General features: G+C 35.6%; 6 protein-coding genes and 1 non-coding gene across 7 annotated transcripts; 3 read left to right on the forward strand and 4 right to left on the reverse strand.

The window, feature by feature from the left end:
• Positions 1-1,130: 1,130 nt before the first annotated feature.
• RO3G_00256 (uncharacterized protein) lies at positions 1,131-2,153 on the reverse strand (the record flags this gene model as incomplete). Its single annotated transcript, XM_067654847.1, has 1 exon — positions 1,131-2,153. The coding sequence occupies one exon, from the start codon at positions 2,151-2,153 to the stop codon at positions 1,131-1,133; it is 1,023 nt and encodes a 340-aa protein (XP_067510948.1).
• A 775-nt stretch (positions 2,154-2,928) lies between these two features.
• Positions 2,929-3,287, forward strand: RO3G_00257 (uncharacterized protein; the record flags this gene model as incomplete). The annotated part of the gene is made up of 2 exons (XM_067654848.1): positions 2,929-2,957; positions 3,098-3,287. The coding sequence occupies 2 exons, from the start codon at positions 2,929-2,931 to the stop codon at positions 3,285-3,287; spliced, it is 219 nt and encodes a 72-aa protein (XP_067510949.1).
• Positions 3,288-4,886: 1,599 nt separating this feature from the next.
• RO3G_00258 (uncharacterized protein) lies at positions 4,887-5,117 on the reverse strand (the record flags this gene model as incomplete). Its single annotated transcript, XM_067654849.1, has 2 exons — positions 4,887-5,036; positions 5,112-5,117. The coding sequence occupies 2 exons, from the start codon at positions 5,115-5,117 to the stop codon at positions 4,887-4,889; spliced, it is 156 nt and encodes a 51-aa protein (XP_067510950.1).
• A 2,022-nt stretch (positions 5,118-7,139) lies between these two features.
• Positions 7,140-8,601, forward strand: RO3G_00259 (uncharacterized protein; the record flags this gene model as incomplete). The annotated part of the gene is made up of 5 exons (XM_067654850.1): positions 7,140-7,550; positions 7,629-7,889; positions 7,959-8,132; positions 8,191-8,411; positions 8,580-8,601. 5 exons carry the CDS (start codon positions 7,140-7,142, stop codon positions 8,599-8,601), a joined length of 1,089 nt encoding a protein of 362 aa, XP_067510951.1.
• A 1,195-nt stretch (positions 8,602-9,796) lies between these two features.
• On the reverse strand, positions 9,797-11,122 carry RO3G_00260 (uncharacterized protein; the record flags this gene model as incomplete). Its single annotated transcript, XM_067654851.1, has 2 exons — positions 9,797-9,936; positions 10,021-11,122. 2 exons carry the CDS (start codon positions 11,120-11,122, stop codon positions 9,797-9,799), a joined length of 1,242 nt encoding a protein of 413 aa, XP_067510952.1.
• A 2,456-nt stretch (positions 11,123-13,578) lies between these two features.
• On the forward strand, positions 13,579-13,652 carry RO3G_19006. The gene has a single exon. It is a non-coding gene; the product is annotated as a tRNA-Val (tRNA).
• Positions 13,653-16,151: 2,499 nt separating this feature from the next.
• RO3G_00261 (uncharacterized protein) lies at positions 16,152-17,235 on the reverse strand (the record flags this gene model as incomplete). The annotated part of the gene is made up of 4 exons (XM_067654852.1): positions 16,152-16,247; positions 16,313-16,370; positions 16,536-16,709; positions 16,850-17,235. The coding sequence occupies 4 exons, from the start codon at positions 17,233-17,235 to the stop codon at positions 16,152-16,154; spliced, it is 714 nt and encodes a 237-aa protein (XP_067510953.1).
• Positions 17,236-17,734: the final 499 nt, after the last annotated feature.

Here is a 17,734-nt window from a genome sequence, read left to right on the forward strand (position 1 = left end):
TTGCTAGTCATGGAGATTGATGTATCCATCATTCATAACTCGATATGAAAACAGTATTAATAAGCTACATGTAAAATATATCCAATAGACAAGCTACAGGTTAATTCGGATAATCTTCATTAAGGATAAAATGCTGCGTAATTGCACGGTTAAACTATATTAAATCCAGGAACTAAATCACAGTCAGCCGCAGTCAATCATATACGAGTATTCTATGACAAATATAACAATAGAAGAACACGTAACCCTTATCTACAGTAGTTACAAAAACTATTGCAACGCGAGTTCAAATCTCGTACGGAGACCAGCATCTCTCCAACGATTCGACATATCAATGTGAAATTATAGTCATTTGTAAAACTGCATCTTGGCTCTTACGAGACATCACGGCTTATCGCTTTCCTTTGCTAATCATGGAGATATTGACAAATTAATATCACATTTTTAAAAATAGCCATATTGTTTTGCCAAATATGAAATAGAAGACAAAAACTACAAAAAGACGATAGTTGTGAAACTAAAGATTATATATGACTTTATTAATAAAAATATTGAGGGTATTTATACTTTTTGAATGTCTGGGTCTTTACCGCTATTTCAATTGATCGGTTAAAAGAATGATATGGAATATAAGGAAGGATAGTGGATAATCAATAGCCGCTGTCTACTTGACGAATCAAGGGACAATGAAGTAATTAAACTATTGATCTAACGATAATTATAGAATAGGATTGAACTGCCGTTGTTGCAATCAGGTTCCGATATAGTCTTTTAGAACGCTGGTAGGACAACAGGGCAAGATTGGCTATTGCAGAATTCTCACGTTTATTAATAGAGATCTGGTTAGACTATAATTCTGTAGTATCCAAGTTTATCCATGAATGTTCACTTTATTAGTTGTGTGGATACAACACATACAGTGGGTCAAAATACCTCACAAACGTATGATGATTTTTACTTATTTTTGATGTAATTCCATGAGAAATTGGCTCAATCATTTCAAATTTGAAATATAAAGTCATCCATATGTATGCTACTGTGTACCAAAATTTTAAACTCAGATCATTAGCTGAGATCTATTAGGAGACAGATACTTAACCTCGGTCTATTTGTGAGGTATTTTGACTTTATTAATATCTAGTTGATCCGCCCTTTTCAGCAATGACAGCTTGTATTCTTTCTAGCATACTGTCAATATACTTCAAGCATTGATCCTTAGTAAAGGAATTCCACTCTTTTTCCACTCTCTGCCACAGTTCGTGCATGCTTTTTGCTCTATTTTCGTACATACTTAGCTTCAGCTTAAGATGGTGCCATATATGCTCGATTGGATTCAAATCAGGACTTTGGGATGGCCAGTCATCAATATAACGCATGCTGTTATCTTCTATATACTGTTTTGTTGACTTTGATCGGTGTTTTGGGTCGTTGTCATGCTGAAAAATGGATGATTTCCAATCTAGGCCATAGTACCCGAGTGTGTCTTTAAGGCTTGTACCAAGGATTTCTTGGTACACCTCTGAATTCATGGTGCCATCATATATCTGACAGGCATACCCGGGTCCCTCACTGGTTATACAGCCCCACAACATGATACCACCACCACCATGCTTCACTGTAACTTCAATGTGATGAGGCTGAAGACGGTCTCCTTTACGCTTCCAGTAGTATTTACAACCATCCGAGCCCCAAATATTAATTTTGGTTTCATCCGAGAAGATGACACGTCGCCAGTCGTGAATGGTCCAATACTGATGCTTTTTAGCCCAAGCTAATCGAGCTTTCTTGTGCTGTGCAGTGAGTAAAGGCTTCTTCTTTTTTATCTCAGCAAAAATCTCCACAGAATGCAAAGCGTTAATAGCGGATTGGTACGACATAGAATAGCCCAACTCTTCCAACTTCAGGTGGACCTCCTTGGCAGTCCTTAATGAGCCGTTTAGGACCTCTCGCTTGATTAGACGACGAGTGATGTCGCTTACAAGGCGTTGTTTGCCACCTTTCTTGCGAATCCGGTTAGGCATCCACTTATTTGCATAGTTGATAACGGTGTTTTGATGCACTCCAAACCGTTCTGCAATAACATCAGTCGATACATCATGCTCTAGTGCTGATTTGATGTCCATTTGAGCTTCGTATGGTAAGGATTTGGGCATTTTTGCAGACAGATGGATGATGCTGTAGATGGAAATTTACTTACGGATTAGCGAAAGAAAGAATAACCAATTCTTTTCCAAAGTTTAAATTTTATGTCCCGGGGTGACTGCGCTATCCGGGAAATATTTAAAACTTGCCGCAACATTGTTTGGAATGACCTATGGCGGAGAAAAGAAATAATTGATGGAAGTCAAAATACCTCACAAATAGACCGCCTCCAGTTCATAGTTACTTATTCGCTCATTTTTCAATTTCCGTCGTCGGAACTTTGTGCAAATATACTCAACGTATTGGACAGCACCTGTGCAAAATTTGAGAAAGATGCAAATATTATTGAGTAATCCAGAAGACTACAACCTCAAAAAGTGCTGAGGTTTGTGAGGTATTTTGACCCACTGTATTTCATTAATTGCATTATTTGACTTCAAAACGTGTATGACACCATTTGCTTTAATAGCTGCATCTATTCTTGCTAGCATGTTGTTGAGATGCCTTTGGCAAATATATCTGTTAAATATATTTCATTTTACGTATAATATTTGTCACTAACGATCCAAACTTGTCGCATGTGTCTTAAATGCACTCAGTAGCAACATAAGTTGATGCCATACGTGCTCCACAGCTTTTAAATCTGGGATTTGTGAAAAGTAGTATTAATATAGCGTACCCTATGTTATTTTCATCATATAATGGTCGATCGAGATGTACAGTAGGTCACAAAACTGCTGCAAGGAATCCATTTTTCTTGGTTTTTGTAGCGCACATCCTGTTACAATGGCACAAACTGCCTCTGTTCCCACATAGTAAATCTTCTACATGTCTTGAAAAATCCGAAAGAGTTTATGCCCTATTGGATAAGTATTGAAGGAAGTATGAGGCGCGCAATTTGAAAATTTGAAAAAATGAAAATTTGAACGGAATGAACTTATTTATTAATATTTAGTTGGTCCTACTTTTCTATTAATAATCTCTTGAGTTCTTTCCGGAATGTTATCTACATGTCCTTGGCAAAGATCTTTATGGAAGTCAACTCATATTTCATCAACTCGTTCCCAAAGCACATCCGTGTTCTTTGCTCTACATTCGTAATACTTGAGCTTCAACTTCAATTGATGCCGTACGTGCTCGATTGAATTTAAGTCCGGGCTCTGAGCTGGCCAGTCGTTAATATAGCTCTCTTGGTTACTACATAACTAGGCCATTGTAAATTAGGCCTTGTGCTTTGGGTCATTGTCATGCTAAAACTAAATGTTGGACCAGTCGAAATTGTAGTACTTCATACTATCACGAAGCGTAGTGTTCAAAATATGCTAGTAAACACCCGAGTACAACTTTCCATCGTGAATTTAGCAAGCATATCCTGGTCCTTCAGAGGCTATACAACATCAGGACATCAATTTGCTAGCTTCATGCTGGATTACAAAATGCAGGTCATGATGTTGAAAAAGGTCACTTGGCCTTTTCCGATAGTGATTATCACCATCAAAGCCCTATACGTTGATCTTGGTTTCATTAAAGTAAACGATTTGTTGTCAGTCAACCATTGCCCAATCCTGATGCTCCTTGTTCCATTTCAACTGATGCTACGTATGCACTTTTGTCTGAAATGGCTCCTTTTTTTCTATCAGAAAATGGAACTCCATTGATTTCAGTACGTTAATTTCTAACTGGTATGAGATATCGTAGCCAAATCCAACCAGCTCCCGGTATACCTCTTTGGAAGTCTTTAAAACCCATTCCATGACTTTTCTTTTGATTAACCGCTTCGTCACTTTGGAGACTACTGTAGGTCTACCACCTGTGTTTACTGTCCTACTTGAAAACAGCCGTCTAGAGTATCTACTAACAGTTGATTAATGTAATCCAGGCTCCTTGGAAATATCATACATTGATGTGGATGCGGTTAATGCCTGTTTGTGATCGTTTATTTTCTCCTCTGACAGCCGTTTAGGCATGCGATTGACGATAGGGTAAAAAAGAGAAATAATTTAAATAAGGGAATATAAAATTTAAAATAAAGGAATTGTAAGCGCTTTTATATACTGGCATCATTCTAATCATGTCAAGAATGTGAAAAATTATGATAGCAACCGGTTGGGTCGTATTAAAATTCGTCATTTAAAACATATGTGAACAAGTAAAAAATGTCGGATGTTCATAATACTACCTTTAGCGATCTCAAATTCCACCAATAACCATTGCCCATATCCGATAATCGACGAATAAATGCACTTTCTATTGAGGTACAAACAGTCAAGGTTTGAGATAGTTTGGTGCAGTACCCATGGACAACCAGCTGTAAAACCTGAATTTTGCTATTCCTTGCAGCAGTTTTGTGACCTACTGTAGCTTACCGTATGCACCAATCAATATTAGAAATTTGGCTTTTATATGAAACGTCAAAGGACTTCCTGTACTTGCCCTGTCACCCCCCTTTTTTTTCTATTACAGCAAAGCTGAGTTGCATAAAAAAGCTTTTCAAGCACTTTATTGGTTATCAAAGTATACAAAGGATACATTGGATATCAGAGACCCGATCGCACTTTACTTTTTGTAAAAGTGAAGTATTTCATAGGTTAGAGCACTATACCTAAACATAAAGGTTCCGATATGTAAGTTTCGGAGACCCGACTGGGGATCTGAGAGATCTGAGGTCATGATACTGTTCAATTTTATGGTATTTACACCTGTAATAAAGTAATAATGGTAAGTTACTACGAACCATGGTCCTTCTAAATAGGAATATCGGGGCATTGATTACGCCACTTCAAATAAAATCCCGATCCACCCCAGAATATTCTAATAAGTTCCTGATCAGGATTAATAATTACTTCTTGATAAGAAGATGTTAAACTATGCCAATCATATAAATAACTCATTGTCTAATATCGATTAATAATCAATAGTCATATACTGTAAATATTAATATTTAGCCGTGATTAGAAAAGTATAAATACCCTCATATTTTTAACTTGAATAAAGGACAATCTACTTTGAGTCTCACTTATTTTTATATTTGTTGATTGACTTAGTACTTTTTATATTATAAAACCTCAAATATCACAAATTTCTTTATTTTTTTCGCACCTAAATCTTTTTTCAAAATTAAAAAAGATGCAATACAGCAAGATATAATGGTTTCTCATAAAAAATTATAAAATCTACGAATCTATGATTGTTAGGTCTGTTAAAATTCTACGTCAAAGCTCCTACATTATTCGTAGTGACACTGCAAATAACTGGAGAAAGTAAGCGTTCAGTTTTAGAATAATTGAAGGCAAACACGCCAAAGATCATGCAAACACACGATATTTTATGGATGTTTTAAACGTTTTTCGCGGCAGTGCAGTTAACGTTCAGTATTCATTAAGAGAGCAAGTGGAAGTCATTTAGCATTCTTTTACCAGAGCAGTCGACACGTTTTACTCAATACTTGCCAACGTTTGGGCAACGAATCATAATTTTTAAAGCATTTCTTTATTTGTCCTTTTGTTCTTTTATCGACCGCTCATATTGCCTTATATACTTCTTTATCGACCGCTCATATTTCCTTATATACTTCTTTATCGACCGTTCATATTGCCTTATATGCTTCTTTATTAACCACTCATATGGCTTTATATACTTCTTTAACAACCACTCATATTGCTTATATACTTCTTTATTAACCATTCACATTGCAATAAATATTGCTTCATATATACAAAAAAATAGGGATTTGGTTTATAAAAATAGCTTTTTTTTTATTTAAATAAAATAATAATAACAATATACAGTATTTCTTTGCTCGTAGCGTTTTAAAAGTTTGCTTGACTTACCTAATGTCATCACGATAGCAGCATCTAATCTAAAAATACATCGATTAATTTCGTGGGACTCAAAAAGTTCTCACAAGAAAAAAAAAAGAAAAAAAAAAAGAAAAAAAAAAAGAAAAAAAAAAAGAAAAAAAAAAAGAAAAAAAAAAGCCAAGCTCAAGGATGCAAAGACACAAGGATTCAAGGTTTTAAAGACTTGGGCACTCAAAGCAAAAGAAGAAAAGACATCAGTACTTAAGAACCAAAGCAAGGACGAGAAAGAAACAGTAAAAGGCCAAAGCAAAGTAGCACGTATCTATAATAATTATTAGCTATCGAGTATACGTAGTAGAAGTAATAGTACCTTTCTTTAGATAGGCCAGAAGAAGACTAGCTAAGCATATACCAACAAGTAAAGAAAAGGGAAGCAGCACGCATCTATAATAATAATTAGCTATTGTGTACATGTAGCAAAAGTAATAGCACCTTACTTTAGGTGAACCAGGTAAAAAAAGACACTAGCCAAGCTTATACCAACAAGTAAAAAATAAAGAAGCAGCACGCATCTATAAAAACTATTAGCTATGAAGGATACTTAATAAAAGTAATAGTACCTTGCTTTAGATAAACCAGGAAAAAGAAAAGAAAAAAGCAAAGAAAGAAAAAAAGACACCAGCCAAGCTTATACCAACAAGTAAAAGAAGAAGCAATGATAATCCTGGGAAAGAGATTTTATAAAGACCATTTAAAACATCAAGAAAGCAACCATTACGATTTTACTAAAGTACAAGTATCATTAGAACAGAAATAGAATATATATAATATTAAGAACTTACCTTTTAGAAAGAATGTTTTTTTTTTAAAAAAAAAAAAAGGAAAAAAAAAGTACTTTTTTTTATAGCATCATTTTACCAGTGTTACAATTACCTACTATCGATTAAAAACAAGTTTTCTTTAATATGGTTTAACTATTGAAACACTCAGAGAGGTTATTCATAAACAGTTTAAATTCTTTTTTTTATTATTATTCAAATGTAATATCTTTAACTATAAAGGCTTTTTCTTTTTCTTTTTTTTTTTCTTTGCTTTTTTTGTAAAACAAATAAAAGCATCACCTTACTTTGTATTCATTTTTAGTTCATTTTGTACTCTTGTCTTTTTCTTTTTCCCTATATTATCTGTTTTAAAAAAATGTCTCGTCGTGTCGCTACCCCTATCAACGTTCCCAGTAATGCCCCTAAAAGGGCAAGAATATCTTCAAGCATTACTGGATCATCATCCACTGTTGCGCCGTCCCCTTCTCCTGCTCCCACTGCTGTTGCGTCTTTTGACAGCTTTGAGCCTTCTCGCCTTCAAGGCCCAGTTGGCTCTCCTGCTGCCAGCTTGGCAAGTGGCCCAACCCTTGAGGCCATTTTTGCTCAGATGCAGCAGCAAGAGCAAATTCAACGCCGACAGGAGGAGAATCAACGTCGGCAAGAGCTGAAGATTGAGCAGCTAACTCAATTGCTGCAACAACAGCAACAAGAGCAGCAGCAGCCTCCCCAACAGCAGCCTCCACAGCAGCAACCTTCTGAGGTCAAAGAGAATAAGGCCTTGACAAGTGTAATTTAAGTTTAAAAAACAGATTAGCATGTACAAAATAATAGCAAAAAAAATTTTTTGTACCTTTTTGAACCATAGGCTTTTATATTGAAGTACTATAGAGAGCATTTGGTTCCTCGTGGTGTCACCTTTGACCTGAAGGAGGTCTTGCGCTACAAGCAAAACGCAAAGGTCAGGGATTTGCTTGTAGCAGCTGCCAAGAAGGAGCCATTTTCTGCTGGCATTACTGTTTCTGACATGCGCAGCATGGTCAGAAACAAATTCAACTACATGGTGAGAGAAAGTAAGGGGCTAACGGCTACGTCAGAAGATTCAACCCGTCGTAGTCGTGTGTATGCAGTAAGTAATTAGTATTTAAAGATTGAAATATATAGTGTTTCAAGTACTTACATTACTTTTTTACATTAGAAGCTCGCCATGAGGCGAAATGCTTACAATGCGGCCCCTGAGGAATTTGAAGCTCGTTTTCCTTTTGGAAAACAAATTCTGATGACCGATTGGACGTCAGAGGAAGAAGATGGTCCTGAGGATGAACATGGTCCTGTGTTTGTAGTAAAAAGACCACTATTTCGAAGCAAAGCAGTAAGTAATATTTTTGTAATAGTGTTTATTTTCTAATATACCTTTACTTAATCTACAGGTGGACGAATTCCATGCTGTTCTTCAAAAAGCATGGAGGAATTCCTTGTCGAAAAAAGGCACCATCAATAGAACAAGAAGGGTGGTGGAATACTTCGACAAGGAGTTCCCTACAAACCTTGACCATGAGGATTATCCCTCTTGGGCCTTTTCTTCCCCTGGCCTTGGCTTTTCGGCTGAGGCCTCTGGCTCTTCCTCTTCTGCTGCTGCTAATCCCATGCAGTAAGCGTTTACTTTCTCTTCCTTTTTTTTTTTTTTTTTTTTTGCTGCCTCTTTTGTTGTCTCTGCAAATTGAATAAAATCTTTTTTTAAAAAAAAAAACAAATAACAATAATAGTCTAATAAATGATTCTTTAGTAAAATATATAATAAAATAAATAATAATAATAGTAATAAAAGAAGGTTTGAATAATTTAGCATAGTTGTTACATATAAATTCGTCTTGGCAGAGCGAGAGTAAGAAGGTGATTATCGATATATGGGCATACAGCAACAGGATTGAAGATTCTATAAATTGGAAGTATGCTGTTGCTTGAAACTGGATCAAATTGGTTCTTCCACACTTGGATGCCAGTACCATCGAAGGTGGGAAAATGTTGAGTCGCATGGCTGTACCAATTGACGAATGCAAAATAATGAGTTGAGTTGTTAAATGAATGACTGAAAAAGTATGATATTTGACCAATACGTAATTGATTGTTCATAAAGGCTTGAATGCATGATGATAATGAATGATTGTCTGACTGTTGGTAGTGTTGTCCAAGCAAGTTAATTTTTTTGAATGATTTTATAGTTGTACTGATTGTATTCATAATAGGTATTTCATAGGTATCCATATAAAAAGTTTGTAAGGCTTCATAGTGTTCAGGGCATAAAAGTTCTTGTTTGTTGTTAATTTTTGAAGGAAAGGCTTGTGGTGGCAGAGGCTCACTACCAGTAATCGTCAGGTTAAATAGACTTGGCCCGTCTATGAACTGAGAGTAATCAAATGGCGTTAAACCACTCTCGTCATTCGTAACCTCGCCTATTTCCTTTATGAAGTTGATCAGTAGGAGCATGCCTTGATCGTTGTTGTTAATGAATGTAGGTAATGAATGTATTATATCTTGCGTATGAATGGTTTGAGTAAGCATAGTGACATAGGTGGTTTCGAAGCCTGTCTTGTAATTGATATTTATCTTTTTGACATCACCATTCAATCGTTCAAAACCATAAAGCCAAAAGGCATAGGAGGGACCAAAGTCCAAAAAGCATTCTTTCAAATGCATGTGCATATGCATATTAGGTGTTATACATGTTTTTCCATAGAGTTGAACACAGGTCTTGCCGAATTCTTTAAATAAGGAGTATGCTGTCTGAATTTCATCTGCTGTGATTAAAGGACCAGTCACCAACCTTACTGCTTCTACATATCTGATCCAATTGATGAAATGTTCACCGATTAATCTTTGTTTTAAGAGAAAAGGCGAAAGCACAACACACCACGTTCTCCACTCATCAGCCTTCATATTGCTAAACGTACTTTCAATCTTGCCTTTTTCGTTTTTTTTTTTTTTTTTTTTATAACAAAAAAATTAGTGTTCAGATTCATCATAGTACAAATTCTTTTATACTTGTATACCTTTAGAGATTTTACAGTACTGTGAAGGGATAGCAATTGAAGCTGTTTCATCAGCCATGGCTTTGAAATCAGCTGTTGTAAGAAGCCCGTGATCTACCCAAACTTCAACCATTCTTTTTGGCGTACCTAGAAATAAATTGTGCATGGGATCAACGGTTGTCAATCTCACGACATCAAAATACTCTAGTCGGTGAAGTTCACTCCATTTACTTCCTGTGTTCGTCTGCAGGGTTCGTTGTTGCGTAATGTGAGTGGCATTTAGCCAAGCATATGCTTCTTGGCGCTGCTGGGTATTGTTTCGCAGAATCCAGTGCTCATCGTCAAAGTCAGAAAAATCTGGCTTCGTTGAATTTGCACCAGTACTGATTCGCGAAAACACAGTCGAACATTTGTTGCAGGCTTTGTGCGCGGATTGACCCATGAACCCAGCTACTTTGCGAGCTGCTGGTATATCACAGTTAACGGACATCAAAGCAACACGTACCATTTCACCGTTTCTGTTTTGGTACGTTGGCATCATCATACCTCCGTACAAGGTATTCAGCTCTGCAATCATTGGTCGCATGAAGTTCTGGAGCTGGTCATCCGTGGGCTCGCCAGGCCCAGGAATCATACCAACCAGGATGATGTTGGAAACCTTCATCCTGGAACTCCTTGGAAGGTTGTTGATTGTGAGATATACACCACCACAAGAGTAGTGCATACCATCACTAGGTTGAAACCAATCAACGTTCAATGACACCATTAATGATCGTCTTTTACTCACAAATGGCTCCCCAGCTGAGTCGACCATCTCATTCCAGACTCGACCATCATAGATGTCATACAACACACCTTCCTCCACATATCGACCTCTCCACTGTTCAATCTCTGTTTCAAAGTTCGAACGGACAAAGAACTTCTTCAACGTTTCCACAATTGAGTTGTACGGGAACTCAAGGACGGGCTTCAGGCTGCTGCCAACAAAAAGTGAATTACCACATGGGCGCTCTTGTCTGTGTGGGTTGTTTGCAAACCTAACAAAAGGGCATTGTCGAGTATGCAAACTCCCTGTGTCGTACACACTTCTGCAAAGAGAACAGACAAGGAAACGGGAGACACCACTACTGGCAGAGGAATAATTGACCATGGTACGAGCAGTGGAGATCTTTGTAGGAATCTCCATGCCATGGCCAAGAGCACGAACGAAAAAGGAAAGAAAGGCCAACAAGTCTTCACCGGCTTCAACTGAAAGGTGCTTTGCTTGGAAAAGCACAAGGTAAAGGACCAGGAGATACGCCAGTTGTTGGTCGTTGGTCATTTCTTCGTCCATGTCGACATCCATGTCAGCATCAATGTCGAATTCTAAATTTGTTTAATAAAAAAAAAGGGGTGGATTTATAAATATACCTTCAAACGTGCTTCTTTCGGTAGACGTGGTGGGTTGCTCGAAGGTGTTTTCAAAGCTTCTTTGTCTCAAAACTATTTTAATTGCACTTTAGTCTTGCTGCATTTCTTTAAAAAAATTGTACCTTCTCCAACTTTGTCTATGCGCTTATGAGTGTTAGCGGTTTTCTTTGCAATCCACTTGAATCCTTCAGGACAGTTGCTGCATTTGGTGCATTGGCATTTAACTTTGTTGTTGGTGGCGTTCATTTCAAAAAAAATAATATTCAGGATTTAGTAGAGGAATAAGATAGAAAAAAATGCGTGATCAAAAAAACTAAAGCAAATATACTAAATTTGGAAGTTGGTTCCTAAACAGTAACAATTTTACGTGTTCAAAAGAACTGGTTTTTTTTTTCCCTTGTTTTGTTTCAGAGAGCATATTTAACATTGCGGATACAAAAGATAAAAAAGAAAGCTCAACAACGGTTCAAATGTAAGTTTATAAAAAAAAATAATAATAACAACCAAGTCTAATGTTGGTTTCTTTTTTTTTTTTTTCTTTTTTTTACATTAGGAATTCCTAATGGTACACATTCGGATGACGAACATGAGACTCATGGGCAAAGTTGTTCTTTCCAACTTAAAGAAACTATAAGAATATCAATTTTATATTACTGCTTGTTGCTAAAAAGTTCTTTTTGGTAAAGAAAGTTGTCATTGCTAACATCTCTAATGGCTAATGGCTAATGGCAAATTACACCCATGTACAAACATAAAGTAAGTAATGAACTAGTATAAGCTTAAAAACATATATTCTTTTATTATATCTGTCATAAAAAATAATAAAGCAATCTATTTATTTGATAAACAAAAGAGTTTTGTATGTATTTGTTAATTATAACTGCCTTGTAACAAAATGTTAACAGAGCTTCTTTATTTTTTTTTTTTATTCTTTTGTTATAATGTAATAGCATTTGCATAAATATAAAGTATATTTGTTGTTAGAGTACTGTTTTCATTTGAACAATGAACTTTTTATTGCTATACTTTTTTCTTTTATTTTTTTTTTAACTTAGTCTTTTTTTTACCAGATTTTTTTTTTCCCAAACACGACTATTTTGTTACGTTCTGTAACACGTTTGTAATGACCTAAGCTAAAAATCATAGACTACCTTCCTAATATGTATTCTTTTGAACAAAATAATCGCAAAATGCTTTTGATTTCCGCATTTTGCCCTCAAAAATAAAAAAAACGAAGATATCGGTCTTTCAACGATAGAGGGAACAGGATTTCCAAAAAAAGACCATTTGAAAAAAAAAAGACACTTTTTTAAAACATGAATAACTTTATGAATACTTACGCTACAAAAAAAACAAAAGTATTGTTCAATTTCTTTATTTTTTTCGCACCTGAATCTATTTTCAAAATTCGAAAATGACCAATACAGCGAAAGTTAATTTTTTTCATTTAATCAAAGACGTCAAAAACGTTGATTATTAGATGCAACAACTGATTGTAGATGCTGAAAATCACCAATTATTTGCAGTGTGACCAATCACGTGATCAGGCGTAACACCAACTACCATAGCGTTTATCAAAATGATAATGTACTAAGGGAGGAGATATACTTTTTGAAGGACTTGTATAAGACGGTAAAGATATATCCACTGAAGTTGCCTATTTGATTTTCTATTAATTCACTTCAAATCGAACGAGAACCTAGGCCGACTGAAAAAACCTACTTCGAGCAATTGGTACCAGAATAATAAGAGAAACACCAAATAGATAAAGGCAAGTGTACGTTATAAGAGAGAGAGAATAAACAAAGATTTAAGGGAACCTTGAATATTCCAAATAAAGAATAAAAATTAAAGTAAAAAAATAGGTCGATTTTTCCGATATCCTTTATTCAATAACAATTTACAAGACTTTATATACTTTTGCAAATGCATAAAGTATTATCAGAGAATCAGTAGCATAAAAAAAAATAAACAGATCAGGACATGGACGAGGGTAACTGATGATAAGGAAAGAAAATAAAACATCAGACAAAAGAAACGTCAAATGGAAGAGAGAAAACAAAACATATGATCTGAGCGAATGTCATCGGAAGAAGCACCCAATGTATATCGAACCACCCAGCTAAACCTAGAACCTCACCGACCAAAAAGGAAAGTGCACCCCAACTGTATATGGCCATCAATTCACTTGAGCTCCGCCAGCAAGTTGTAGGTCACCTGATCAACCCAGGGGTCCTCCTTCAGTTGGTGTCGACTATACCCGTTCTCCACTATAGACCATTCAGCCAATCATATTTCCCGTAGCGCTTCGCATAAACATATCTCCGAACCGAGTTGAGTTTATCAACCAGATTTACCAGTCACCTATCAAAAAAAAGTGCCCGACTGATGTAGCGGTTTATCATACTGTCTTCACACGACAGAGGTCGTCGGTTCGAACCCGACGTCGGGCAATTTTTTCCGTGTTTCGCTTAAATATTTTGCCGCTGTATCACTGTGACAATTGTCGTGTCAGATCACGAATAGATTTTTTAAGGTAATTAACAAAGGTACTGTGACAATAGAAGTGAATAAAGAGGTCACACGAAGCAAAAGTGAAAGAAGTCAAAATATGAAAAAAGTCTAAAATTGAAAAAAGTTGAAAAATGAAAAAAGTCAAAAAAAATAAGAAAAGCTAAAAAGAAAAAAAGAAAATATTCATATATATATATCCCATCTTTTTGTAAAGAAAATGTTAGTCAGTTTAAATAAATCATATATTTCTACTCAATAATTAACAAACTTAAACAAGAAAGTCCCTGTTTACCTAAACTTTTTACTCTACTTTAACTTTTATCAAGAAACATCGTATTGATCTTACACATAAGATCTGGTGGTCACTACTTATCAAGCATCTGCTTAAATTCCATACAAAACAACAACTTACAAGGCAATCACAACCTTAAATCAAGCTCTACAAGCAAACTTTACCCAATTTAACTCACTTACTACAAGCCAACCTTTAAAATAACAGTACAAGATAATTAATTGATTAGTAATGTAGCACAAATGATGAAATTTTAGATCAAGAGAACAATGCTGATCACAAGAATAATTTTGATGTCCAGCGACATTGATGTCGTTCGACATAGATGTCAAACAACACAAACAATAAGCCACGCCAATTTTTATATAAATAAGATGAATATTTTTAAACAAAATAACATTATCCAATAAATTCAATAAATCAAATCCTCTTGCGCTTAAAAAGCAATCTTTTCTTATTGGGTCACAATTACCTTTTCTTTTCTTTTTATTTTTACTTATTCTTTCTGATCTGATACCCGAGTTATCACAAATCAAGAAAGTTCCCTTTTATTTTTATCGTTTATCAAACAATCTTATTCTTAACCTTATTGATCTAAAAAGATCTGGTGGTCACTACTCAAAGACAATTTACTCTAAAGAACTGTTAAACGTTCAATCAAGTTACCTAAACTCAAGTCATTCAAGACTTCAAACCTCAATTTAAACAAATCTACATCACTTTAACACAAGCCAAGTCCCAAGTACTAACAAGTTACAGTAAGCTGTATATTTATTTTTGAGTTCTGGTGCTAGTAGTGTATATACTCTTTCTTCTATTTCAAATATCTTCTGTTCTTTGGATATACTATTTGAATATGACATAGACCTTTTCTATGTTGTTTAATGCAACAGATGCTACCAATTGTCGTGTCAGATCACGAATAGATTTTTTAAGGTAATTAACAAAGGTACAAGATAATTAATTGATTAGTAAAAAGCTAATTGTTTATTTAATAAATATAAGATCTATTTATACTATTTTATGTTTGCTGCGGTGGTGATGTTTGTTACTTGCAGTTATGATGTTAATACTGAAGACACTGCGGTTGTACTGCGGTTATACTGCGGTTGCTAGTTTACATTTGAAAGTCCAAAAGAGATAATTGTGTTACATTCTAAAAATGTAACAAAAGACGTGACACAATAGAAGTGAATAAAGAGGTCACACGAAGCAAAAGTGAAAGAAGTCAAAATATGAAAAAAGTTGAAAAAAGAAAAAGGTCAAAAAATAAGAAAAGCAAAAAAAAAAATTATCATATACAGTAGGTCACAAAACTGCTGCAAGGAATTGCAAAATTCAGGTTTTACAGCTGGTTGTCCATGGGTACTGCACCAAACTATCTCAAACCTTGACTGTTTGTACCTCAATAGAAAGTGCATTTATTCGTCGATTATCGGATATGGGCAATGGTTATTGGTGGAATTTGAGATCGCTAAAGGTAGTATTATGAACATCCGACATTTTTTACTTGTTCACATATGTTTTAAATGACGAATTTTAATACGACCCAACCGGTTGCTATCATAATTTTTCACATTCTTGACATGATTAGAATGATGCCAGTATATAAAAGCGCTTACAATTCCTTTATTTTAAATTTTATATTCCCTTATTTAAATTATTTCTCTTTTTTACCCTATCGTCAATCGCATGCCTAAACGGCTGTCAGAGGAGAAAATAAACGATCACAAACAGGCATTAACCGCATCCACATCAATGTATGATATTTCCAAGGAGCCTGGATTACATTAATCAACTGTTAGTAGATACTCTAGACGGCTGTTTTCAAGTAGGACAGTAAACACAGGTGGTAGACCTACAGTAGTCTCCAAAGTGACGAAGCGGTTAATCAAAAGAAAAGTCATGGAATGGGTTCTAAAGGCTTCTAAAGAGGTGTACCGGGAGCTGGTTGGATTTGGCTATGATATCTCATACCAGTCAGAAATTAACGTACTGAAATCAATGGAGTTCCATTTTCTGATAGAAAAAAAGAAGCCATTTCAGACAAAAACGCATACGTAGCATCAGTTAGAACGGGTCAAGGAGCATCAGGATTAGGCAATGAGTGACTGACAGCAAACAGTGTACTTTAATGAGACCAAGCTCAGCGTATAGGGCTTTGATGATGCTGATCGCTATTGGAAACGGCCAAGTGACCTTTTTCAACATCATGACCTGCATTTTGTAATCCAGCATGAAGCTAGCAAATTGATGTCCTGATGTTGTATAGCCTCTGAAGGACCAGGATATGCTTGCTAAATTTACGATGGAAACTTGAACTCGAGTGTTTACCAGCATATTTTGAACACTACGCTTCGTGATACTATGAAGTACTACAATTTCGACTGGTCCAACATTTAGTTTTAGCATGACAATGACCCAAAGCACAAGGCATAATTTACAATGGCCTAGTTATGTAGTAACCAAGAGAGCTATATTAACGACTGGCCAGCTCAGAGCCCGGACTTAAATTCAATCGAGCACGTACGGCATCAATTGAAGTTGAAGCTCAAGTATTACGAATGTAGAGCAAAGAACACGGATGTGCTTTGGGAACGAGTTGATGAAATATGAGTTGACTTCCATAAAGATCTTTGCCAAGGACATGTAGATAACATTCCGGAAAGAACTCAAGAGATTATTAATAGAAAAGTAGGACCAACTAAATATTAATAAATAAGTTCATTCCGTTCAAATTTTCATTTTTTCAAATTTTCAAATTGCGCGCCTCATACTTCCTTCAATACTTATCCAATAGGGCATAAACTCTTTCGGATTTTTCAAGACATGTAGAAGATTTACTATGTGGGAACAGAGGCAGTTTGTGCCATTGTAACAGGATGTGCGCTACAAAAACCAAGAAAAATGGATTCCTTGCAGCAGTTTTGTGACCTACTGTAAGTTCCTGCACGATGGCAGCAATATTGCTGTGAAAAGCAAAGGGAGATGTTTCTGGCTTTAGCTTCTTCAGCAGTGAGATCTCTCTTCTGCTTGTTTGAGTTGAGAATCCTCCAGCCATAAGCACACGCTTCGTTGATCTCGGCCAGGCATTCCTTCCAAGCAGCAGAGTCGACCTTGATGATGACACCTGTAGCCAATTGCATAACACCATCCAAAGATGAAGGCGTTAAAGCTTCGTGAATGGTGGCTAAAGTGTAAATGGTGTTGTTGTTGTTGTTGGATGACATGTTACTAAAAGGATGCTAACGTATATATAGCTTTATTGAATAAAGAATAAAAAAAAAACGCGTTTGAAAGTTTTTTGAAAGTTTATTACCAAAAAAGATCACAAATGAAAAACAGTCTCTTACCGGAAAAACATTCTTCATCTACCAACAAATATAAAAATTCGACAAAACTACAGTGCGGCCGATAAATATTGTCATTTTCAAAAAAATTAAGTTGTCATTTTTCTGTATATTTTGTATTATAAAAAGTGACAAACTGATGTTCAAAACGACAATATCTATCGGCCGCACTGTATCTTTTACTCTCATAATGTATTGTAACACCTATTTTTAACATTACAACATTAGGAGACGGAGTGGAGCCAACTGAGATTGATTTAGAAACGACAAACAATCAAAATGTTGGCGAAACGAAGTCGAATAATGTGATAGATGCCCACCCTTGGTATCGTCGGTTCTTTGGCTCTTGAAATTATTATATTTAGTATAGTTAGCTATA

Source organism: Rhizopus delemar, genomic scaffold, assembly GCF_000149305.1.
Source record: "Rhizopus delemar RA 99-880 supercont3.1 genomic scaffold, whole genome shotgun sequence".
Lineage (NCBI taxonomy): Eukaryota > Fungi > Mucoromycota > Mucoromycetes > Mucorales > Rhizopodaceae > Rhizopus > Rhizopus delemar.